The 25653-nt window shown below is 45.3% G+C and overlaps 1 protein-coding gene and 1 long non-coding RNA gene across 2 annotated transcripts; one reads left to right on the top strand and one right to left on the bottom strand.

Annotated features, from left to right (window-relative positions):
* Nucleotides 1-4: 4 nt before the first annotated feature.
* On the bottom strand, nt 5-21658 carry appl2 (adaptor protein, phosphotyrosine interacting with PH domain and leucine zipper 2). Its single transcript, XM_014124470.3, has 20 exons — nt 21401-21658; nt 15438-15536; nt 15178-15237; nt 14824-14895; nt 13771-13858; nt 13596-13637; nt 13439-13497; nt 12659-12805; nt 12207-12442; nt 11097-11285; nt 10937-10979; nt 10699-10755; nt 8782-8876; nt 5697-5852; nt 5537-5589; nt 5283-5457; nt 5134-5170; nt 4701-4856; nt 4537-4584; nt 5-4436 (listed from the first exon to the last, which is right to left on the bottom strand). The coding sequence occupies exons 1-20, from the start codon at nt 21452-21454 to the stop codon at nt 4305-4307; spliced, it is 1998 nt and encodes a 665-aa protein (XP_013979945.1). The 5' UTR covers nt 21455-21658; the 3' UTR covers nt 5-4304.
* On the top strand, nt 21440-25425 carry LOC106561120 (uncharacterized). The gene is made up of 2 exons (XR_001318730.3): nt 21440-21887; nt 22123-25425. It is a non-coding gene; the product is annotated as an uncharacterized LOC106561120 (long non-coding RNA).
* The last annotated feature ends 228 nt before the right edge of the window (nt 25426-25653 follow it).

A 25653-nucleotide genomic window follows, 5' to 3' on the forward strand; every position in this document is an offset into this window, starting at 1 on the left:
GTAATAAAATGTCACTTATATTTATTAAAGATGGCATGTTAACATTTTTGGAAAACTATAGGTCAAACAATTAATGTAAAGTTATGTGGGGGGGGAGCAGTCATACAACCAAAGGTCATTTACAAAAGAGACATTCGAGCAAAAGAGCATTGCACTTGCATCTTCTTTTTACATTTTCCAGATTGCTTGTACACATCTTCCCTGACTGTGCATTTTACTTCAAGCAGAAGGAGCACAAGGGAGTTTGAGCAATATGAACGACAGACACGAAGGAGGATTACAGAAGATTGATCCTCTCGAGGGTTGAATCGTAACTTCCATTTAAGTCAAATTCTCACTTAGTCTCCCATTGACATCAATAAATGACTTAAGTGGAAGTAAGGATTCGCCCCTCAACGATCCCCCCCTTCATGTTTTAAGGAGTAAACAATGCAGGAATTCAAAACCGTCTCTGTCTAGACACAGCCATTTAAAACAGAATGGCTTGATAATGACAGACTAAGAATAACACACAGTACAAGCTGTTTTAAAGTTGCCAACTCAGTATGCAAGTAAACACCTTGGTTAACACTGAATGACCTTGCGGTCCACGCAAAGTCAAGCTTTGACCAATTGTCATTATTATTCCACAATAATACAATAATGACGTTTAGTAGAAATAAACTCAGCAAAAAAAAAAAGAAGCGTCCCTTTTTCAGGACCCTGTCTTTCAAAGATAATTCGTAAAAATCCAAATAACTTCACAGATCTTCATTGTAAAGGGTTTAAACACTGTTTCCCATGCTTGTATAATGAACCATGAACATGCACCTGTGGAACGGTCATTAAGACACTAACAGTTTACAGACAGTAGGCAATTAAGGTCACAGATATGAAAACTTAGGACACTAAAGAGGCCTTTCTACTCACTCTGAAAAACACCAAAAGAAAGATGCCCAGGGTCCCTGCTCATCTGCGTGAACGTGCCTTAGGCATGCTGCAAGGAGGCATGAGGACTGCAGATGTGGCCAGGGCAATAAATTGCGATGTCCATACTGTGAGACGCCTAAGACAGCGCTACAGGGAGACAGGACGGAAAGCTGATCATCCTCGCAGTGGCAGACCACGTGTAACAACACCTGCACAGGATCGGTACATCCGAACATCACACTTGCGGGACAGATACAATGGCAACAACAACTGCCCGAGTTACACCTGGAACGCACAATCCCTCCATCAGTGCTCAGACTGTCCGCAATAGGGTGAGAGAGGCTGGACTGAGGGCTTGTAGGCCTGTTGTACGACAGGTCTTCACCAGACATCACTGGCAACAATGTCGCCTATGGGCACAAACCCACCGTCGCTGGACCAGACAGGACTGGCAAAAAGTGCTCTTCACTGACGAGTCGTGGTTTTGTCTCACCAGGGGTGATGGTCGAATTTGCGTTTATCGTCGACGGAATGAGCGTTACACCGAGGCCTGTACTCTGGAGCGGTATCAATTTGGAGGTGGAGGGTCCGTGTGTCACAGCATCATCGGACTGAGCTTGTTGTCATTGCAGGCAATCTCAATGCTGTGTGTTTCAGGGAAGACATCCTCCTTCCTCATGTAGTACCCTTCCTGCAGGCTCATCCTGACATGACCCTCCAGCATGACAATGCCACCAGCCATACTGCTCGTTCTGTGCATGATTTCCTGCAAGACAGGAATGTCTGTTCTGCCATGGCCAGCGAAGAGCCCGGATCTCAATCCCATTGAGCACGTCTGGGACCTGTTGGATCAGAGGGTGAGGGCTAGGGCCATCTCCCAGAAATGTCCGGAAACTTGCAGGTGAGTTGGTGGAAGAGTGGGGTAACATCTCAACGCAAGTACAGAGGAGATGCACTGCAGTACTTAATGCAGCTGGTGGCCACACCAGAGACTGACTTTTGATTTTGACCCCCCCTTTGTTCAGGGACACATTATTCCATTTCTGTGGAACTTTTTCAGGTTTGTCTCAGTTGTTGAATCTTATGTTCATACAAATATTTACACATGTTAAGTTTGCGGAAAATAAACGCAGTTGACAGTGAGGATGTTTATTTTTTTGCTGAGTTTACAAGCCCTATTCAATCAGATCCGCTTTAGCCAACATCCACATAGCGGTTGTTTTTGCGGTGTCGCCTGTTAGAGCTGTCAAATCCATAAGCGGCTCCTGGCATTATACCCACAGTGGACATTGCCACTGGCTGCACGCAGTCGCATTAAATCCCACACAGCCTTGTTTATTAGGCTGATTAGAAATCCACATTATTTAGTTTAATGATTTTCAATTTGGGTGTAATTATTTCTTTTATATACACTTTCTGGTTCTGAACTTCTAATCGAGTGGGGCGGGTGTGGCCGGATTCATCTATGTTGAGCCGCGGGACACAGGTCTATGGCCCGTGACGTAAACGGCCGGATTCGTCTATGTTGAGCCGCGGGACACAGGTCTATGGCCCGTGACGTAAACGGCCGGATTCGTCTATGTTGAGCCGCGGGACACAGGTCTATGGCCCGTGACGTAAACGGACGGATTCGTCTATGTTGAGCCGCGGGACACAGGTCTATGGCCCGTGACGTAAACGGGAAAAAGCAGTGAGGGAGGAGAGTCCGTCTCAAATCAAACAGTAATCTGCACCTCTCTGTCATGTCGTCAACAAGGCAGCATGGTGCATCGTCCAGAAACATACATCCCTTTTCCATAAAATGTTTGAATTTTCAAACAAATTTTCATTGGGAAGGCAGATAAGGCTTTTTATCAAAATTAATCACTTTTGCATGTGAAAACACAGAATCCTAATCATTACTCCACGTGCTTAATTATGTCACTTTTGTTTTGAGCCAACTTCGCCGTGGGCTTTGAATGGGGCACCTGGCTCATGCCCTGGCGGTGAAAAACAAACCTACACAGGTGCCCGGGCGAGATTAATCAAATTCCCCAGAGTGATCGCAAGAGCAGCTGCTCACCGATTCGACGAAACTAACGCAGTTCCACCTCCAAAAACATCCGCTATGCAGCTGTCTGCTATCGCCGGTTAACGCTTGATCCGATTGAATCTAGGCCTTAGTCTTGTTTAGATTAGCATTCCTCTATTGGTGAATGGTAGGCATTCTGCTTACTTGCGGTTGGTTAATGGAACAAGTCAGGAGATATTCTGTATCTGATTTTGGTTCAGTACCAAAGGCAGACAGTCTAGACACCTTCCCACTGGAAGCACATCATAAAATAATTCATGCACTGTATTACTCATGTTATACTGATTCAGAAAATAACAGACCTCTATGCAGTCTTCAATGTTTGACATATAGGTCATATTTACTTTGCGAAGGCCGTTGAAAAAAAAATGGACATATTTTCACACACCAAGTACCATCCGAAGACCGACTAGTAAGGAATGTTGCCAAATAAAGCTCCAAGCAGATTCTATAGGTAGTGGTTTATAAAATACAAAATAGCATTAAGGAAATGGACGGGACAATGTTCTGCACAATGTGCCTATCATTTTACTGTATGGCAGTATGGTTTCTGCATTTTGGTTTCTGCCCTACCATAACTCATTCATACTCCCAAACAGGCTTCTATGCCACCATGCCCACTGTTCGAAGACACATATGGTTGGTTCATTATTATCTATTGCTGCCTCCCAGACAACAAGGAATGGGAGTTTAGCGTCACATGGTACGCCAAAATTCTGACTATACAGTACCTTCACCTGTCCTTCCTTCATTGAGATTAAAACCTTACTTCATAAATGTTGCCAGATAATGTCTGTAGCAGAATGCACTGACTTCAGATATCAAGCCTTTGATTAAATAGAAACCTTGGAAGTCCATTATGGTCTCGTTGGAATGAAAGATGTACAGTATAAATGTCATATGAAGTGCTGCTGACAAGACCTACATGTAAGTCATCATAGCCAGCCATCTCTACACAATATTATACTGCAGCATTATTAACACTAGTACCACTAAACTCAAAGCTATGAAATGTAAACCTATTCATGCTGGAGAAAGGGATTTAAACTGATAGTTTAAACTGACAGGATGGCTGAGGATATTAATTCCACCAGGGAAAATAAAGAGATAAAATAGTCAACCTAAACATTGTCCCTTTTGTACATCACTTCAGTGGTCATGAGAGAGAGACACCATATAAACCCAGGGGGGTTTCCTGGTCAACATGTACCAGACTAGAGCCAGGGGGAAGGGCTCATGAGAACATCGAAACCCCACGTGAGGAGGTGTTTTGTGGGAGAACCTCTGACTCCCTCTCCCCTGGTCCTGGTACCGTGAGGCATGGCTAGGCCTCAGACTCCTCCTCATCCGGTGCTCCTCCGTTAGCCGTGTCACCCGTCTCGCTGTCCAGCAGGAGGAACTTGCCATCGTTGGTCAGAGGCATGTTTTTCATCAGCTGAGCTAGAGCCTCCGGGTCCTACACACACACACACACACGAGTGAGATTCAGATGCATAGAAATACCAAACATTATAGGGTTAGATTGAGAATTCAAAAATTTAGATTTTAAAACGAACCTTCTTTGCTTCTATAATATCCTTCCCCAAGCTTATCGTGTAACATATCTGTGAATAAAGAGATGACACAAATTACACTGTGGAACTGACTAACCCACGGCAAGTAAACGACATGTAAACCCACATAATGAATGCAGCACATGAATGTGTTTTATGATACCTACCTTCTCGCCCTCAGTGTTGCTCTCGAAGACAAACGCACTAAAGGAGGGCTCTCCCTCCTCGGTCCCCTCGCTCCAGTCTCGCCCCTCAACCACGAAGCCCATCAGCCTGCCGTTCTCCTGGTGGGCCGCAAACTGGGTCACCTCCTGTAGCTGGAACTGAGGGGGGAGGAAGGAATTCGTTCATACTGAATACCTACTGCTATCACCAGGAATGAAGCACTAGGTAACAGACAATACACATTCATTACATAGATTACTATCAGAGTCAGAGAGGCTCATAATAATGGCTGGAACGGAGCGAACGGAATGGCATCAAACCGTGTGTTTAACACCATTCCACTCGTGCCATTACCACGTTCCCGTCCTCCCCAATTAAGGTGCCACCAACCTACAGTGATCAGCGTCCACTAAGGAAGATTTCCATGGAACTTACACTGATTCTTGTGACTTGTGTCCGGGGGTCAATCAACCTGTCGTAAAGAAAACACAATTTCTCAACATAGCAAGCAGAGCCGATGCATAGTGGCAATGTTAAGCTCCCTAGGCACTTCCATGGGCCTCCTGTCTGCCCTGTGTTTGTACCTGAGACAGCTGCTGGTGACCATGAGATGGGACTCTGTGGTTCTGAAGATGTTGTGGATGGCTCGAGCCGCCAGCACCTGTCTCATGGCCTCATAGATCACTTCCTGGGTTTGTCCAGACCGCACCGCCATGGAGCCCAGGAACCGCACCGCAAACACCTGCTGCAGCAGGGAGTCTGCAGACAGAGAGGATCATGGGATATGTAGTGCACAAGAGTATGGCACCAATGAAAACTGGACTGGAGACACTCCTACCATCGCTTTCAGGGGAGCAGTCGTCATCTGTTTCTCCGAATGGGTTTGTACGCCTGTCAGGGAGGAAATGCACACTATTCAACCTGGTAGTGCTATTATTGGACAAATCAGCAAACAGGAAATGGTTCTGACACACCAGCCCCTAAGTTGTCGGTTTTACCTCCCTCCGACCCTGTTCTGGTCCTGGAACTCCGAGGCAGGCAGCATGATGTCAAACTGGATGGGTGTCCCTGGAACTATCAGGTCCTCTGGCTCAGGAGCACTGGAGCTCTTCTGGGACGCACTGATAGAGGACTGCACCCCACCTGGCTTAGCCCTGCAGAGAGAGGGTGGGAGAGGACGAGAGAGAGAGGACGAGAGAGGGGGAGGGAGGGAGAGGGGGAGGGAGGGAGAGGGGGAGGGAGGGGACGACGGAGGGAGGGAGGGGACGACGGAGGGAGGGAGGGAGGGAGGGAGAGGACGACAGAGGGAGGGAGGGAGAGGACGACAGGGAGGGAGGGAGGGCGGGGGAGGACGACAGGGAGGGAGGGAGGGAGGGGGAGGACGACAGGGAGGGAGGGAGGAGGGGAGGACGACAGGGAGGGAGGGAGGGAGAGGACGACGGGGAGGGAGGGAGAGGACGACGGGAGGGAGGGAGGGAGGGAGAGGACGATGGGAGGGAGGGAGAGGACGAGGGAGGGAGGGAGAGGACGACGGACGGAGGGAGGGAGAGGATGACGGACGGAGGGAGGGAGAGAACGACGGAGGGAGGGAGAGAACGACGGAGGGAGGGAGAGAACGACGGAGGGAGGGAGAGGACGACGGAGGGAGGGAGAGGACGACGGAGGGAGGGAGAGGACGAGGGAGGGAGGGAGAGGACGAGGGAGGGAGGGAGGGAGAGGACGAGGGAGGGAGGGAGAGGACGAGGGAGGGAGGGAGGGAGGGAGAGGACGACGGATGGAGGGAGGAAGGGGGACGACGGAGGAAGGGAGGGAGAGGACGACGGAGGGAGGGAGAGGACGACGGAGGGAGGGAGGGAGAGGACGGCAGAGGGAGGGAGGGAGGGAGAGGACGACGGAGGGAGGGAGGCAGGCATGGAGGGAGGGAGGGAGAGGACGACGGGAGGGAGGGAGGGTGGGAGGGAGAGGACGACGGGAGGGAGGGAGGGAGAGGACGACGGGAGGGAGGGAGGGAGAGGACGACGGGAGGGAGGGAGAGGACGACAAGAGGGAGGGAGGGAGAGGACGACAGAGGGAGGGAGAGGACGACGGGAGGGAGGGAGAGGACGACGGGAGGGAGGGAGAGGACGACGGGAGGGAGGGAGGGAGAGGACGACAAGAGGGAGGGAGGGAGAGGACGACAAGAGGGAGGGAGGGAGGGAGGGAGGGAGAGAGGACGACAAGAGGGAGGGAGGGAGAGGACGACAGAGGGGGGGAGGAAGGGGACGACGAGGACGACGGAGGGAGGGAGAGGACGACGGAGGGAGGGAGAGGACGACGGAGGGAGGGAGAGGACGGCAGAGGGAGGGAGGGAGGGAGAGGACGACGGAGGGAGAGGACGACGGGAGGGAGGGAGGGAGAGGACGACGGGAGGGAGGGAGGGAGGGAGGGAGGGAGGGAGGGAGGGAGGGAGGGAGGACGACAAGAGGGAGGGAGGGAGAGGACGACGGGAGGGAGGGAGGGAGAGGACGACAGAGGGAGGGAGGGAGAGGACGACAGAGGGAGGGAGGAAGGGGACGACGAGGACGACGGAGGGAGGGAGAGGACGACGGAGGGAGGGAGAGGACGGCAGAGGGAGGGAGAGGACGGCAGAGGGAGGGAGAGGACGACGGAGGGAGAGGACGACGGGAGGGAGGGAGGGAGAGGACGACGGGAGGGAGGGAGGGAGAGGACGACAAGAGGGAGGGAGGGAGAGGACGACAAGAGGGAGGGAGAGGACGACAGAGGGAGGGAGGGAGAGGACGACAGAGGGAGGGAGGGAGAGGACGACGGGAGGGAGGGAGGGAGAGGACGACGAGAGGGAGGGAGGGTGGGAGGGAGAGGACGACGGGAGGGAGGGAGGGAGAGGACGACGGGAGGGAGGGAGGGAGAGGACGACGGGAGGGAGGGAGAGGACGACAAGAGGGAGGGAGGGAGAGGACGACAGAGGGAGGGAGAGAGGACGACGGGAGGGAGGGAGAGGACGACGGGGGAGGGAGGGAGAGGACGACGGGAGGGAGGGAGGGAGAGGACGACAAGAGGGAGGGAGGGAGAGGACGACAAGAGGGAGGGAGGGAGGGAGGGAGGGAGAGGACGACGGAGGGAGAGGACGACGGGAGGGAGGGAGGGAGAGGACGACAAGAGGGAGGGAGGGAGGGAGGGAGGGAGGGAGAGAGGACGACAAGAGGGAGGGAGGGAGAGGACGACAGAGGGAGGGAGGAAGGGGACGACGAGGACGACGGAGGGAGGGAGAGGACGACGGAGGGAGGGAGAGGACGGCAGAGGGAGGGAGAGGACGGCAGAGGGAGGGAGAGGGAGGGAGGGAGGGAGAGGACGACGGAGGGAGAGGACGACGGGAGGGAGGGAGGGAGAGGACGACAAGAGGGAGGGAGAGGACGACAGAGGGAGGGAGGGAGAGGACGACAGAGGGAGGGAGGGAGAGGACGACAGAGGGAGGGAGGGAGAGGACGACAAGAGGGAGGGAGGGAGAGGACGACAAGAGGGAGGGAGGGAGAGGACGACAAGAGGGAGGGAGGGAGAGGACGACAGAGGGAGGGAGGGAGAGGACGACAGAGGGAGGGAGAGGACGACAGGGAGGGAGAGGACGACAGGGAGGGAGAGGACGACAGAGGGAGGGAGAGGACGACGAGAGGACGACGGGAGGGAGGGAGAGGACGACGGGAGGGAGGGAGGGAGGGAGAGAGAGGACGACGGGAGGGAGGGAGGGAGGGAGAGAGAGGACGACAAGAGGGAGGGAGGGAGAGGACGACAGAGGGAGGGAGGGAGGGAGAGGACGACAGAGGGAGGGAGGGAGGGAGGGAGAGGACGACAGAGGGAGGGAGGGAGGGAGGGAGAGGACGACAGAGGGAGGGAGGGAGGGAGGGAGGGAGAGGACGACAGAGGGAGAGGACGACAGAGGGAGAGGACGAGAGAGGACGAGGGAGAGGACGAGAGAGGGAGGGAGGGAGAGGACGAGAGAGTGAGTGAAAGAGATTTTTTTATAAGTATGATGAGTACACGATCAGAATTCCTGAAAAGCAAGGTGTTTCCTCTGCATGAGAGGCTAACCTGTCTGGGTTGGGCGAGCCCTCTCCTCTCCTCTCAAAGCTGGTGATGGGCGTGACGGCCTGGATGGCTGTCTGGTTCAGTCTGATGGCCACTGCCTACAGAGGGGAACAGGGTGCAGCTTCTGTCATTACACTGTAATAATAATAACAGTCCTAACATTATGCTCTGTGAGTAATATATGATGCCACAAAAGGGCGTAGTTTGGCTAATTCTATTGAAAACATAGGTTGAGGCAGGCACAGCAGACGTCTGTGATCAAATACACCGAGTATACAAAACATTAAGATCCCCTGCTCCTTCCATGACAGACTGACCAGGTAAAAGCTATGATCCCTTATTGATGTCACTTGTTAAATTCACTTCAAATCAGTGTAGATGAAGGGGAGGAGACAGGTTAAAGAAGGATTTTTAAGCTTTGAGACAATTGAGTCATTGTGTGTGTGTGTGTGTCATTCAGAAAGTGAATGGACAAGACAACATTTTTAAGTGCCTTAGAACGGAGAGTGGTATTATGTACCTATCGCACAGGTTTGTGTCAAGAACTGCATCCAGTCAAATTGACACACCTGTAGGAAGCATGAGTCAACATGGGCCAGCATCCCTGTGGAACGCTTTCGACACCTTGTAGAGTCCATTCCACTCCGAATGAAATGTTGAGAGAATGCCAAGAGTGTGCAAAGCTGTCATCAAGACAAAGGGTGGCTACTTTCAAGATTCTCAAATATTACCCCTTTTTTGGTTACTACATGATTCTATAGGTGTTATTTCATAGATTTGATGTCTTCACTATTATTCTACAATGTAGAAAATTGTAAAAATAAAGAAAAACCTTGAATGAGTAGGTGTGTTCAAACTTGACTGGTACTGTATATCAGACATTCATAATACATAACAGGCTATGTACACCATATAGGCCTATCAAAAGTATCAATTGGAAGCAGTACTTGACCTTACACTGACCCACCAGTTGTTTGCATCATACTTCCTAGTCTGATTTGAGCCAGATTTAGAATATTCCAAACGTAACAAGAAGCCAACAAATTACAGAGGGGCACTAGGGAGTCAGGAGAGAGGAAGCAACAGAACAGACGATGCATTTGTTAATGTATACAAATGATGGCAAAGCACACATCCAAACACGCAGAACCCGCTGGTACACGCACACGTAAGCATGCATACACACACAGTATAGATAGATCGTCTGTGTTGCTATGTGCAGGGGGAATGGGTGGAAGTAGCAGCCTCTGATAATGTGGACTCCTCAGGGTCATTAGATAAGACTAGGTCTGTGTCATAAAACACTAAAATCACAGTTCAGACATATCTCATGGGAGCTACAGTATCATCTCTAAAACAATCAGGAAATGTGCTAAAAACAAGACCAGACCATACCGGACTCTGGAGCTGGAAACATCCTGTCCTCTATCAGTCAATTAGTGTGCCCACAGAAGTCGCATTGCCCTGTTGCTACTCAGATAGAATGGGCTTGGTTTAAAAACAAAAGGGTGTGTCCTCGCCTTATCACAACATACAGATAGATGTGAGAGTTTGATACAGAAGGAAAATAATCCTGCAGTAACAGGAAATGTGAATTATCTAGATTGTAATTCATGGACATTTGTGTAGGGGTTGGTACATGTTTTTGTAAAGGAAAATCAAGTCTGAAATGTCAAAGTGGAAATTACAAACTTCAGAAGCCTTTTTAAACCTCAAATACACTACACGTTTAAAATGTCTTGCATTGCAGGAAAGTTCTGCGACAGGGTGATCAAATTAAGATCCTACATAGTATTGATTATTCATCACAACTGCTTTTAAGTGCTAGGAAAAATGACTGATTTACCACTACTTCATTTTAGTTGATAAGTATCGTTATAACCAGCTGGTTCTAGAGGTGGTATATAATATGTACTTTACCTCAGGGTTGTCAGTCAGGTAGATCTGTCGGGAAATGTTGTTCAAAGTGCAAATCCACTAGGGAGAAGAAACAGAAGTTAGTATTAGACTAGTATTGGCCGTATTAGACGGCCATCTCTCAACAAACTTCAGAGATTTCAAATAGTTCCTCTGCTTGTGACAAGCAGGCCAGAAAAAAACGAACATGAATGAATAGAAAACAAACAGATACAAAAGATTTGACTGATATGATACATACTTCCTCATATTCCTTTTTGCTCTCTGCTTGTAGAATCATTGACCTGCAACATCACAAGAACAAAAATTAAAGCACATTGTTTTGTAGGACAATACAACTTATTCTCACAACTCTGTGTTGGACCATGGTTTTGGGGAGGTTCAGTAAAGGTTTAGCGTACGTTTTACCGGAGGGGGAGGTGATCTGAAAACAGTAGCGTCTGTCCTCACACTCTATGGCCATGACGGAGCTGTTATCCAGGTCCAGCACCATGCCCCCTGCCACAGCCCCTCGTGGCTGGCACATGAGGTTCCCTCCCTGGGTAAAGAAGTAAAGGCGGTCCCAGGCTGTTGTCACCAGGCCCGTCTTACTGTGAGGGAAAGCAGGACAGGACCGTATTCATTAGTGTACACCATAGCAAAAAGTAGAAAAAAAACATTTGAAAACGAGAACAAGCGTTCAGGCAGTCCCTCCTGCCGTTTTGGCCCGTTTGCTTCCGTTTTGTTCCTAGTGAATACGACCCAGGTCACAGATTTGGAGCAGCTGCCGTCTCCGTGACTCAGCGAATGGACCTAAAATTGGAAATCTACAGCAAAAGCACTCAGAAAGTGCTGAGAAGTCAAATCAAGAAACTTCTCTACAATTATGTATGGATGACTCAGATGACATGGATGTGTCATTAAATAAAATTGCTTTCTGCAGAACCTTTTCTTTTGTGCTGCAGACATTTGTCAAAGACTGGCAAAGTATATGAGGAAAAGACTGCGTCTGACAGCTCTGGCATTTTAATGTAATTTGACATTTTAGTCATTTAACAGATGCTCTTATCCAGAGCGATTACAGAAGCAATTAGGGTTAAGTGCCTTGCTCAAGGGCATATCGACAGATTTGTCACCTAGTCGGCTCGGGGATATGAATCAGCAATCTTTCGGTTACAGTCCCAATGCTCTTAACTGCTAGGTTACTTGCCTGCCTTTACTAAATAAAGCACAATGTTGGTTCTGCAATTCTACCTTCTTATATGTAACCAGAATTGTAGCTGACAGCCAGGGCTGACAAACAAGTAGTTTTCTCTGAAGTACAATGAGTGTAACATTGAGACACATTTTTATTGGAGTGTAATGGATTAAAACAGGCGCAACTAAAGTTTCCTTTGATCGGGTCTTTTTATTAATTCCCTTAGACACCAGAAAGACCTGAAACCATCAAACAAGGAGAAGAGACATCAGATACATGGTAGACACATTTTAAGAAAACACCCTTGAAACAATGAAATCAAAGTTATCCTTACTTCCTGATATTGAGGTAGCCTGCCTTCTGTATAAGCGTGCGGTTGACTGGGACGGGGTCACGGTCGGGCATGTACACAGTATCCTCCATGGAGAGCAGCTCTCGCTGGGTCAGACGCATGGCCTCAGCCTCCGAGTCTAACTGAGCCTGGATACTTTGTGTCATGCTGGACACTGACACCAGGAAGCTGTCCATTTTCTTCGAGACTAGATCCATGCCTTTCTTATAGAAATGGATCTGAGAGGGACAAAGACAGAAGACATCTGTGCATTCATTGCTTCTCCAGTTCTGACTTGCTGTGGGACCACAGCAATGTGTGCTATCCTGGTTTATTTACATACTGTAGTTGACTTGAGGTAGGAATAAAGTGTGTGTTGATATTGGTTTAATGACTGGTTTACTACTTGTAGTAGGGGTTTGGGTGTGTGTTTGTATTGGCTATGGTGGTTGTACCTGGGCCTGTGTGTATCCTAGCATGGGCTCCAGCATAGCTACTCTCTTGCGGTACTGCAGGGCATTGAGGGCACAGTAATACTGCATGGAGGCCTGGTGTTGCTTCCTCCTGGAGTAGGCCACCTCCCCCACCAACTCTGCCTTCACCTGCACCACAACACAGTAGTCCGTGAGACACAAACACACACACACACACACACACACACACACAGGCATATGCGCTCACACGCACGCAAGTAATTAATAACCCAAATACCCAGTTAATCAGTGGGAGAGCTAAATAGAGCAACGTCACCTCAACTGAAGTATGTCATGACCTCTCAACTATTATGAGGCAGTTATACAGTAGCACATCATCTAATAGTACCAGCTTTACTGACTTTGTTGTCCCCTTGGGGGCATTTTGTTGCAGTATCATGTAACCGTTTAAAGTGGCATTTAAATACAGTAGAAAACAAATTGACAATAAAACATTCATAACAGTTACGTAGCAATAAGAAGAGACTAGCCTGCTGGCCTTACTGGGTTGATAGGAACATTAGCCCAAGCTGCTTAGGAGGGATATCACACCTGGCACAAATTATTATCTAGTTCTGTTTTTCCTGTGTGGGGGGGGGTAGTTCAAAGTCGGTACAGGGGGTGGCATGGGTCTAAAATTATTTTGTGAGCTTCGCTGAGGGCCCTGACCCTTAAAAAGATCTCATCCAAGCCCACAGACACTTCCAGTGCATTGTTGTACTGTTAGAGGTTTGACTAGTACACATCAGTCCCCATCACTACCTTCTCATTCTCCTTCTTCTTGGGCAGTCTGCTGTACTTGACCATGGCAGCCTCATGCTCTGTGAAGGGGAAGGTTGTAGACATGAGTCTGACGATCAGCTGCTGTGTTACAACAGCTCCGAAAACAAAATCAGATCAAATGCTGGAACATACGTACCATCAGAGGCGATGCCAAATACCTCTCTTAACGTGCTTATCTCTGAGAAGTCAAATAGAGACTCAGTGTTTAAAACCATGACAACGCAAAAGGTCAGCATCAAACACACGGAAATTGTATTCAAAATGTGTGAAAGCAACGGGCTGATAAGCAGGTGTTTGTAAATTGTGTCTACCTGTAAGGTCTTTCTCTCTGAACTGGATCATGGGGAAAATCATTCTGTCAGCCATCTGAGAGGCCAGCTCTGAGTGTAGTGTGTTCAGCTGGGTAGAACAGAGACAGACACACTCAGCCTTACACCAAAACTAAATTACCCAGAGGCACCCTCGGCTCTCCTGTAATCCTTGAAAACAGCAGGGGATGATTGATTGTGGTTCAAAAATGAGTTCAAAAGTAGTTAATTAAAATGACTGATCAGAATGTGGTGATCAATCTCCATTCTGCAATTTGAGAGCCAGCCAAAACACATTTTCTTGGTCTGCAGATTAATTTAATCCTGTAATTTGTTATCAATATTAAGCATAATACCCTATGCGGCTATCCTCGACCTGGACTGGTTGGTGCATTTAGTTACTAACAGATTAATTAAATGTGAGTGATATTTAAAGAAGCCGAATTCAGAAATGCTAAATAATCTATCAAGTAAACACTGTGGAAAACCTAAAACCTCTTCAATTTATTGTGGACTGTGGAACAAAGGTCAGAGCAGGATTAGGTATAACCTGCAGGGAGATGGATGTATGCTCTAGGCAAGAGTTGTTGGGCTAGAAGGGCAAACAATGACCTCATTTCTTTGTGGCTGTTCTAATGCCACTCCACCACAGGCTAGCAAGGCCCCCTGCTGCTCAGTCCATCCGTCCAAACACTCCCACCACTAGACTACACCTCCAGGCCAGCCAGAGTGATTCTCTATCTGGCTACACCTTCACCCGTCTACCTCTCTCATCCTGGCAGCCTGCGCCCCATAGCCTCTACAGAGAATTTATCAAAGCGCCAATGATGAAATGTGTTCATTGGAATAATAAGGGGAAACCTATTATTCAACTCCCAATTTATACAAATGTGACAGGTTATTTTTGGTATATCAAATTTTGGTTTTCTTCTTACCTCCATAGATTCCAAGACTGTTGCACCCCCATATACATGCAATACATCCCCTATATGCGCACAAACACAGTAACACAAACACAGTAACATAAACACACGCGCACTGATGCATGAGCCTCACCTCCACCACAGTTTTGGCAAATTGCTGCAGTGTGCTGATCACCTCCTCATCACCTTTACCAAGGGCAAAATTCTGGAGGGAAAAAAAGACAGTGACTTAAACATTCCAAAAAGCACTTCCTCTAGCACATTCCAAAGAGTAATACACTTGAGGCCATTACGTTAAAAATACACAATTCTCATCAGTGCTGGCATGTTGCCTTCTCCTGCTAAAGGGTCAATATGCTTAGAAATCCAATGGTAGAATGCAGAGTTTTGTGCTTTCTGAAATAATGTTAGGCAGAAGGTTGCATCAAAATACACTGCAGTTAAGCACATGATTGTTGTCTAATATTCTCAGTAAGAAAATACTTACTTGCTTCTCATATTCCAGTAGCTGTCTGGACAGCTGTTCTGTAGCCAATCCCATCTCACTCTGACGAACACAGGAAGTGATGTTATTAGCGGTTTATCCCCTGGTTGACCCCTCTTACAGGAAACTAACTATCAGAAACAGCACACATCATGCAAACTAAGCTATAGTATGCTCTCATAAAAAAAAAAAATCTATGAGTCTTCAAATTGGATTGGACATAGGCTTTTGTTCGTGCGTGCGTGTGTGTGTGCGCGTGTTACCTGGGCGCCATACACCCTCTGCATAGACTGAAGCAGCTGGTTGGTGTAGTCTGTGAGTGTTCCCGCATCTTCCTCAAACACACTGAGCAAGGAGCGAGTCTGAAGCAGACAGAGGGACATTTTTTATTTATTTGTTTATTTCACCTTTATTTAACCAGATAGGCAAGTTGAGAACAAGTTCTCATTTACAATTGCGACCTGGCCAAGATAAAGCAAAGCAGTTCGACACATATAACAACACAGAGTTACACATGGAGTAAAACAAACATACAGTCAATAATACAGTAGAAAAATAAGTCTATATACAATGTGAGAAGGGAGGTAAAGTCAATAAATAGGCCATGGTGGCGAAGTAAATACAATATAGCAATTAAAACACTGGAATGGTAGATTTGACAGTAGATGAGTGTGCAAAGTAGAAATACTGGGGTGCAAAGGCGCAAAATAAATAAATACAGTAGGGGAAGAGGTAGTTGTTTGGGCTATTTATAGATGGGCTATGTACAGGTGCAGTGATCTGTGAGCTGCTCTGACAGCTGGTGCTTAAAGCTAGTGAGGGAGATAAGTGTTTCCAGTTTCAGAGATTTTTATAATCATTGACAGCCAGGCAGACTGAGAATGACAATAGGATCAACAGGCAGACAGACACTGATAAAGGCCTAATTATCGGGCTAGGCTTTTAAGACCTTTAGCCTGATTGTTCACCTGTTATTAACCTGTAATTGTTTCGATAAAGGTGTGGCGTGGTAAGGGACAGATCGAAATGTAAAGGGGGGAGGGGTGGTCCAAAATAGGGGAGGGTTGTGCGTTTTTTCCCTGGTTTACATTCGCTCTTCTGCTCGTATTTTCCCTCTAAACAATGGCTATACCTACTTTTGATATTTCCCTAATAAAGTTTAGAAACTATTGTGAAGGTTTGGTATGGTGTGGCTATTATTAAGCTTTAGCTACTGCAGGCCTATGATATGAATAATAGTGAAGACATCAAAACTATGAAATAACACATATGGAATCATGTAGTAACCAACAACAACAAAAAATGAATCAAAATATATTTTAGATTCTTCAAAGTAGCCACCCTTTGCCTTGATGCCAGCTTTGCACACTCTTGGCATTCTCTCAACCAGCTTCATGAGGTAGTCACCTGGAATGCATTTCAATTAACAGGTGTGCCTTGTTAAAAGTACATGTGTGGAATTTATTTCCTTCTTAATGCGTTTGAGCCAATCAGTTGTATTGTGACAAGGTAGTGGAGTATACAGAAGATAGCCCTATTTGGTAAAAGACCAAGTCCATATTATGGCAAGAACAGCTCAAATAAGTACCCGATTTAATCTGGTTATTACTACTGCCCAGAAACTAGAATATGCATATAATTATTGGCTTTGGATAGAAAACACCCTAAAGTTTCTAAAACTGTTTGAATGGTGTCTATGAGAATAACAGAACTCATATGGCAGGCAAAAACCTGAGAAGATTCTGTACAGGAAGTGCCCTCTCTGACCATTCCTTGGGCTTCTTGACTCTCTTTATTGAAAACTTAGGATCTCTGCTGTAACGTGACACTTCCTACGGCTCCCATAGGCTCTCAGAACCCGGGAAAAAGCTGAATGATGTCTTTGCAGCCCCTGGCTGAAAAACATTAGCGCCTTTGGTAAGTGGTAAGTGGTCTATCAGAGGACAATGAGACTGAGGCGCGTGCACGAGGCAACCCCATGTTTTTATTTTCTCTCTCTTTGAACTAAAACACGGTTTCCCGGTCGGAATATTATCGCTTTTTTAAGAAAAAAATTGCGTAAACATTTATTTTAAATAAGCGGTTCACATGCTTCGAAGTACGGTAATGGAATATTTAGAATTTTTTTGTCACGAAACGCGTCGGGCGCGTCACCCTTCTTTACACTTCGGATAGTGTCTTGAACGCACGAACAAAACAGAGGGTATTTGAACATAACTATGGATTATTTTGAACCAAACCAACATTTGTTATTGAAGTAGAAGTCCTGGGAGTGCATTCTGATGAAGAACAGCAAAGGTAATCACATTTTTCTTATAGTAAATCTGACTTTGGTGAGGGCTAAACTTGGTGGGTGTCTAAATAGCTAGCCCTGTGATGCCGGGCTATCTACTCAGAATATTGCAAAATGTGCTTTCACCGAAAAGTTATTTTAGAATCGGACATAGCGAGTGCATAAAGGAGTTCTGTATCTATAATTCTTAAAATAATTGTTATGTTTTTTGTGAACGTTTATCATGAGTAATTTAGTAAATTCACCGGAAGTTTGCGGGGGGTATGCTAGTTCTGAACGTCACATGCTAATGTAAAAAGCTGGTTTTTGATATAAATATGAACTTGATTGAACAAAACATGCATGTATTGTATAACATAATGTCCTAGGATTGTCATCTGATGAAGATCAAAGGTTAGTGCTGCATTTAGCTGTGGTTTGGGTTTATGTGACATTATATGCTAGCTTGAAAAATGGGTGTCTGATTATTCGTGGCTGGGTACTCTGCTGACATAATCTAATGTTTTGCTTTCGTTGTAAAGCCTTTTTGAAATCGGACAGTGTGGTTAGATTAACGAGAGTCTTGTCTTTAAAATGGTGTAAAATAGTCATATGTTTGAGAAATTAAAGTAATAGCGCGCCACGGGATTCCACTGGCTGTTACGTAGGTGGGACGATTTCGTCCCACCTACCCTAGAGAGGTTTTAAGACATGAAGGTCAGTCAATCCGGAAAATGTCAAGAACTTTGAAAGTTTCTTCAAGTGCAGTCATAAAAACCATCAAGCGCTATGAAACTAGCTCTCATGATGACCACCACAGGAAAGGAAGACCCAGAGTTACCTCTGCTGCAGAGGATACGTTCATTAGAGTTACCAGCCTCAGAAATTGCAGCCCAAATAAATGCTTCAAAGAGTTCAAGTAACAGACGCATCTCAACATCAACTGTTCAGAGGAGACTGTGTGAATCAGTCCTTCATGGTTGAATTGCTGCAAAGAAACCACTACGCAAGGACACCAATAATAAAAAGAGACTTGCTTGGGACAAGAAACATGAGCAGTGGACATTAGACCGTTGGAAATCTGTCCTTTGGTCTGATGAGTCCAAATTTGAGATCTTTGGTTCCAACCACTTTGTCTTTGTGAGATGCAGAGTAGGTGAACGGATGATCTCTGCATGTGTGGTTCCCACCGTGAAGCATAGAGGAGGAGGTGTGATGGTGCTCTGTTCATGACACTGTCTGTGATTTATTTAGAATTGAAGGCACACTTAACCAGTATGGCTACCACAGCATTCTGCAGCAATACGGCATCCCATCTGGTTTGCACTTAGTGAGACTATCATTTGTTTTTCAACAGGACGATGACCTAACACACCTCCAGGCTGTGTAAGGGATATTTGACCAATACTTTTTTGGTTACTACATGATTCCATGTGTTATTTCATAGTTTTAATGTCATCACTATTATTCCACAATGTAGAAAATAGTAAAAATAAAGAAAAACCCTTGAATGAGTAGGTGTGTCTAAACTTTTGACTGGTACTGAATATATAAATATCATACAGTGGACACCTAAGCCTTTGCATGCAATGCCCTGATACATTTATTGCTCAATTTTGACAGCTGAACCGTGAGGTAGACAATTATTGTTTTAGGAAAGTAGCCTAACCCCCCCCCCCCCCAAAAAAAGCTTTAAACTCTGGAATGGCATATTGTTTTTAGAAATATTTTTGAATACCCACATGAAAATCTGTCACCAATTGGATGTGAACCTAGCTATAGACACCCTAAAGACTCTGGCAAGTGTGCTAGTCCAGTGTCACTTTGATTATGCTGCACATCATGGTTCACCAGCATCCCCAGACATTAAAGAATAAGCCCTTAGCCAAACAAGCTTGTAAGAATTGTACTTAAAATCCCCCCTCATACTCATCTGGAGGTAGAGCATTTTTTCATCCATATCTGTCTGTCTGTCTGTCTGTCTGTCTGTCTGTCTGTGTGTAAAACATAGGGACCACAATAGAAATAAGTCCCCGACTTTATAGTGAAATCCTGGTCACTTTTTTAAAAAAAGTGTAAATATGTATTTTTTTCACTGACCAATAAAATAAAATCAATCAAGCCAATCAATGCAGCAAATAATGACTGGAAAGAAACCTCTGTTACAAAACACCAAAAACAGTTATGACTATAGGAGATTGTCAAGCCAAGCCTTTGAAGGGATGTATTTTCTGTTTGTTGAGATTGACAGTCTATTTATTGTGGTGTTGAAAACGCAAACCATGATATTGAAGTGCTCGAAGTCAGTATGCTTTGTTTATGTTGTGTAGTGCATTGGCACAGAAACCTCTTGGTGGAAAATTTGTTGCATATATTATATATAATTATAAATATTGCATCAAAATGTTAAAACTCTGATTTTCCCCTGGCTGATCATTGTCTGCAGCAAGCTCTGATTGTAGTGTAATGAAACAGGCAGGGAGACTGAGCTCATCTGTGGTGGTTGGTGAACCCTCAACCTTCTGGCTCATAGCCCTGCGTGGCATCGACTGTGACACAAAAGCATGCTGAAGATGCAAAGTCAATATCTACGTTTATAGACACTGGATCACTACAGTTGTTATTTTTGGTCGTAAACATTATTTTGAGTGTTCAATTTATTGTACAGTACATGGGTAGGGTCATGTGAGTTGGTACAGCCCCTCCGCCCCAGTAAATTTCAATCTGTCCCTAAACTGGAATGGATGCAGCAAAGAGTAACACATCCTTATCTTGTGTATAGGTTCATATTTACACACCATTTTGTAGGCATAGTCTATATTACTATCAGATGCATCTGCATTAAAAAATTTAATCGGCACAGTAATGCAATGCAGATGTGCATCTTGACATGTTCTAGTCCCTGGATTTAGAGTGACTCACTCAAATTGATTCCTTGATTTGAAGAGGAAGAACTATGCTGAACTATGCAGAGCTAGACATAAAAATTCGACATATTCCTGGGGTTTATCAAATTCAGAGGAGCCAGCCATAAGCTACATACATAATGAAGAAGACCAGATAATGTGATTTCATGTATGCAGATTTTTCTGACAGCCTATTGTAGCATAAGTGCCAGTGAAGTAGCCTAGGCTAAAGAAATGTAGCCTACATTTGGTTGTGTCTGCAAGTGAACGATATCAGGAATACTCTTTGCCTAACTGATATTTTAAGTAGTATTACAGTAAGCGTTATTAAGATAGTGTTATTTAAACAGTAAACTAAACCGATTAATTGGATTACATTTCCACACCACCAAAGCTACTGGGGACAATTAGGTTTAGTCAGTGCCTTAAAAAAAATATTCCACATGTGCAGTCCATTAAGTCCCATAGTTGGGTCGGTTAGCCTATTGACCAATTCCAATGGATTCTAATACTCAAAAACCCCTCCCACAGCCCGTAAAATAGGCCCGAATCGTGGTATTTTCAGAACCAACCGATATGAACACTTATTTTGTTAAACAAATAATCCAGGTCAATCGCACCCCAAAATAGTCAAAAGAAGACTGTGATTGTCACAATAAACAACTAATCGATGTTGACGCAGACTTTTATCAACATCCGAACTACTAAATTGGGCGATGCGCGACTCATCACGACACTGCTCAAGACTGGACGGGGAAAGCCCTTCTCAAATCTCGAGCAATATGCAAATTAGAGGCGGGATTTGATCCTGATAACAATTACGACTTGTGACACATTGTATCAACTTTGTATCGGATACATAGCCAATGAGTGGAATAGGATACATTCCTACAAGAATGAGGCAATTCAAAGCTGTCATTCATCGTCGACCAGAGTACTATAGCCTACAACAGTGGAGCAACAGTGGAGCCGGATTGCCCAATTTGGCATCACCTACAATACCTTTCCTCTCAATAACAGCACATAACATTAAATAGTATAGACCTACCTGAGGACTGTCCTGCAAAGCCTCCTCTAAAAGCAATTTATGGACGGCCGGCATCTTGTTCACAGCGAAGAGAACAGGCTTGAATTATTTAGCGAGTGGACTCTCTTTCCCAGAGAGCTTTGTGCGGATGTGGGTGACACGTAAATTAGCATTTTGTAGGCGGTACCTTAGCGAACAGTGAGAGGTCTTTTAGCTAAAATCCATATTTTAATTTTTTATTTAACCTCTATTTAGGCAACTCAGTTAACCTATTTAATCCCATCAGTCACCATAGTGACCGTAAAAAAACGTTTTCAGTTATAAGGCTCTAAAAATTTTACTGAATGATGTATCAATGAATTTCCAGCAAGTATTGAAATAATAAAGGGTCTCAATGAAATATGTGCAGTGTCACATGTTTATTGTAGATTGTCACATGACCAGAGCTGTTTACTTCCTGGTTGCACCATGAGAAGAGGATGGCTGCATCAAAGCTCCCAAACAAAAGGTTAGTAAAGTATGTTAACATTAAGATAGGACAAAGATTTTTGTTACACATCATCTTTAAGGTGTCTAGTATTGATATATGCATTTACAATTACTCAACTTTGACCAGTGTGGTCATAGAATGAGTAAACATGTTGGCGGAAACAATAGTGACCGGCAGGATAACACAGTGCATCTAGGTATACACATACATAGTTCTTGTTCTACCTAACCATCTACTCTGTTCTATCTTTTAGTTTCACTTTGAGTCAAGTTCTGGATATGTTGGATCTAGGTGACTGCCCAGACAAGGCGTGCAACATTGCAGTTATCCCTCAGAGATTGTGATAGCGATGGGTCAGATATGGACTATGAGGGGGAGACAGGCCATTTGCCAGCCAGGCTGTTGAATGTATATGCTGAACCTATGCAAACAGATCATGACAGGAACAACGTTATCAGTAATGATGACCTACCCCTCACCACCCCACACTCTCCTCCCTGAGACTGGGTTGGGTCATGGACCCAGTGTCGTACTTGGTGTTGCAGAGCAATCTCAAGTGCCTCAAGGTTGCAAGTTCCTTCATGACAACCTCTTCACTATGCTTGCACTCCTCGATGAAATGACAAAAAGAGGATATGGGCGCACTGGAACGATGAGGCAAAATCGTCTGTTTGATGTCCCATTCAAGCCACAGAAAGACTTCATGAAGTTACCCCGGGGAAACCTCTGAGGTTCTGACCCAAGGAGACAAGTTGCTGGTCCGTTAGAAAGACAATAACATTGTCACAGTGGCAACAAACATGGAGGAGAAATACAGTGAGACCTCTGTCAAGAGATGGAACAAGGAGCAATGTACCTTTTGTCAAAAGTCTTACAACAAAATGCATCAACCGATACAATGAGCACATGGGTGGTGTTGAACTTCACAACCTACAGGTTTCAAGATACCAAATCTCCATCAGGTCTAAGAAGTGGTGGTGGCCCATCTTTGCATGGTCTCAACAGTGCACTCGTAAACAGCCATTTATTTTACAGAGATGTTATGGGAGGGACAATCGACCTGCTCACCTTCTCATGGATAGTGGCACAGTCTCTTATGCAAAAGTTTGGCACGAAACCACTGAGCCACAGAAGGAGATCTCTACTGGCTGCTACTGTTGAAGATCAGGCAAGATATGACACAGCTTCTCACTGGCCAATCAACACGATGCACCGGTTCCAGAGATGTCGTCATTGTGACAAACGCACTACCTATGCATGTGAGAAATGCAAAGTACCACTGCACATTGAGTGCTTCAAGATATACCACGGACAGTAGAAAAGGAGATAAGAGCGAATGAAAAAGCCAATAAAAGAAAAATAGAAAAGTCAATAAAGGGTGAGGAGAAGCAGTACAACGGACACTAGGAAGAAAAGAAAAGTCTACAAAAAAGGGAAAGACAATCAAAATGACTGCAATGTTTTTGGAAAAGAGAATCAATTGATTCAAGACCTACTGTATGAAAGTAGGTCTGACTGATTGTAGTTCAAAATAGTGATGCACAAACTAATCGTGCACTTGGTTCTGAAGCCTACCTCTATGATATACATGTATATGTGTGTGTATGTATGTATGTGTGTATGTATTTATATTACTTCCTCATGATGCCATCTATTTTGTGAAGTGCACCAGTCCCTCCTGCAGCAAAGCACCCCCACAACATGATACTGCCACCCCCGCGCTTCACGGTTGGGATGTTGTTCTTCGGCTTACATGCCTCCCCCTTTTTCCTCCAAACATAATGATGGTCATTATGGCCAAACAGTTCTATTTTTGTTTCATCAGACCAGAGGACATTTCTCCAAAAAGTACAATCTTTGTCCCCATGTGCAGTTGCAAACCGTAGTCTGGCTTTTTATGGCGGTTTTGGAGTAGTGGCTTCTTCTTTGCTGAGCGGCCTTTCAGGTTATGTCGATATAGGACTCGTTTTCCTGTGGATATAGATAGATACTTTTGTACCCATTTCCTCCAGCATCTTCACAAGGTCCTTTGCTGTTGTTCTGGGATTGATTTGAACTTTTCGCACCAAAGTACGTTCATCTCTAGGAGACGGAACATGTCTCCTTCCTGAGCGGTATGACGGCTGCGTGGTCCCATGGTGTTTATACTTGCGTACTATTGTTTGAACAGATAAACATGGTACCTTCAGGCGTTTGGAAATTGCTCACAAGGATGAACCAGACTTGTGGAGGTCAACAATTTTTTTTCTGAGGTCTTGGCTGATTTCTTTTGATTTTCCCATGATGTCAAGCAAAGAGGCACTGAGTTTGAAGGTAGGCCTTGAAATACATCCACAGGTACACCTCCAATTGACTCAAATGATGTCAATTAGCCTATCAGAAGATTCTAAAGCCATGACATAATTTTCTGGAATTTTCCAAGCTGTTTAAAGACACAGTCAACTTAGTGTATGTAAACTTCAGACCCATTGGAATTGTGATACAGTGAATTATAAGTGAAATAATCTGTCTGTAAACAATTGTTGGAAAAATTACTTGTGTCATGCACAAAGTAGATGTCCTAACCGACTCACAAAAAATGTATTTCTCTCAAATATTGTGCACAAATTTGTTTACATCCCTGTTAGTGAGCATTTCTCCTTTCCCAAGATAATCCATCCACCTGACAGCTGTGGCATATCAAGAAGCTGATTTAACAAAATGATCATTGCACCTTGTGCTGGGGACAATAAAAGACCACTCTAAAATGTGCCGTTTCTTCACACAACACAATGCTACAGATGTCTCAAGTTTTGAAGGAGCAGTGCGATTGGCATGCAGGACTGTCCACCAGAGCTGTTGCCAGATAATTTAATGTTAATTTCTCTACCATAAGCCGCCTCCATCTTTGTTTTAGAGAATTTGGCAGTACGTTCAACCGGCCTCACAACTGCAGACCACATGCATGTCGTAAGCTACGAACAACGAACACAATTGCATTTTATTGATGTCATTTATGCACAGAGATACCGTGATGAGCTCCTGAGGCCCATTGTCGTGCCATGCATCCGCCGCTATCACCTCCTGTTTCAGCATTATAAGGCACAGTCCCATGTCACAAGGATCTGTACACAATTCCTGGAAGCTGAAAAAGTCCCAGTTCTTGTGAAATCCATAGATTATGGCCTAATGAATATATTTGAATTTACTGATTTCCTTATATGAACTGTAACTCGGTGAAATTGTTGCATGTTGCGTTCATATTTTTGTTCAGTATATAATGTATTTTCTGTATTACCCTGGTGGAACCTTAATTGGGGAAGGTGAGCTCATGGTAACGGCTGGAGCGGTATCAGTGGAATGGTATCTAATAAATCAAACACATTGTTTCCATGTATTTGATGCCATTCCATTTACCCTGTTCCAGCCATTATTATGAGCCATCCTCCCCTCTGCAGCCTCCTGTGGTTGTTTGTATACGATATGTTGTATACTCAGTTTGTTTTTTCTATATTGTATATTTTGAATTGCTGTACAATAAAAATATATATTTTTTAAAAGGTATAAAAAAAAAATACCAATGAGCAGTTATGCAAGTATGATGTCCTGACCAATGACGTATATAAAACCAGGATTGCTGATGCTATGTGTTGAACAAGTTAGGAGATTCGATTAATCTGGCCTGGACGCCCAGGTAGGTGTATTTTGCACCGGGTGAAAATTGAACAGGACTGCAGTCCAAACACTTAAAAGACACACCCTCGTCCACTTACCCTCGCCTTATGCCCTTGGGGGAATCCCATTT

The sequence above is a fragment of the Salmo salar genome, chromosome 10 (assembly GCF_965601325.2).
Source record: "Salmo salar chromosome 10, fSalSal1, whole genome shotgun sequence".
Lineage (NCBI taxonomy): Eukaryota > Metazoa > Chordata > Actinopteri > Salmoniformes > Salmonidae > Salmo > Salmo salar.

Excerpts from the sequence above, each read along its gene's own strand:
- appl2 (XM_014124470.3), bottom strand. The coding sequence starts at position 21,454 with ATGCCGGCCGTCCATAAATTGCTTTTAGAGGAGGCTTTGCAGGACAGT. Across the intron at positions 12,806-13,438 it reads AGAAGAAGGAGAATGAGAAG|GTGAAGGCAGAGTTGGTGGG; the intron begins GTAGTGATGGGG and ends GTTGTGGTGCAG. Across the intron at positions 5,853-8,781 it reads GGCTCGCCCAACCCAGACAG|GGCTAAGCCAGGTGGGGTGC; the intron begins GTTAGCCTCTCA and ends CTCTCTCTGCAG.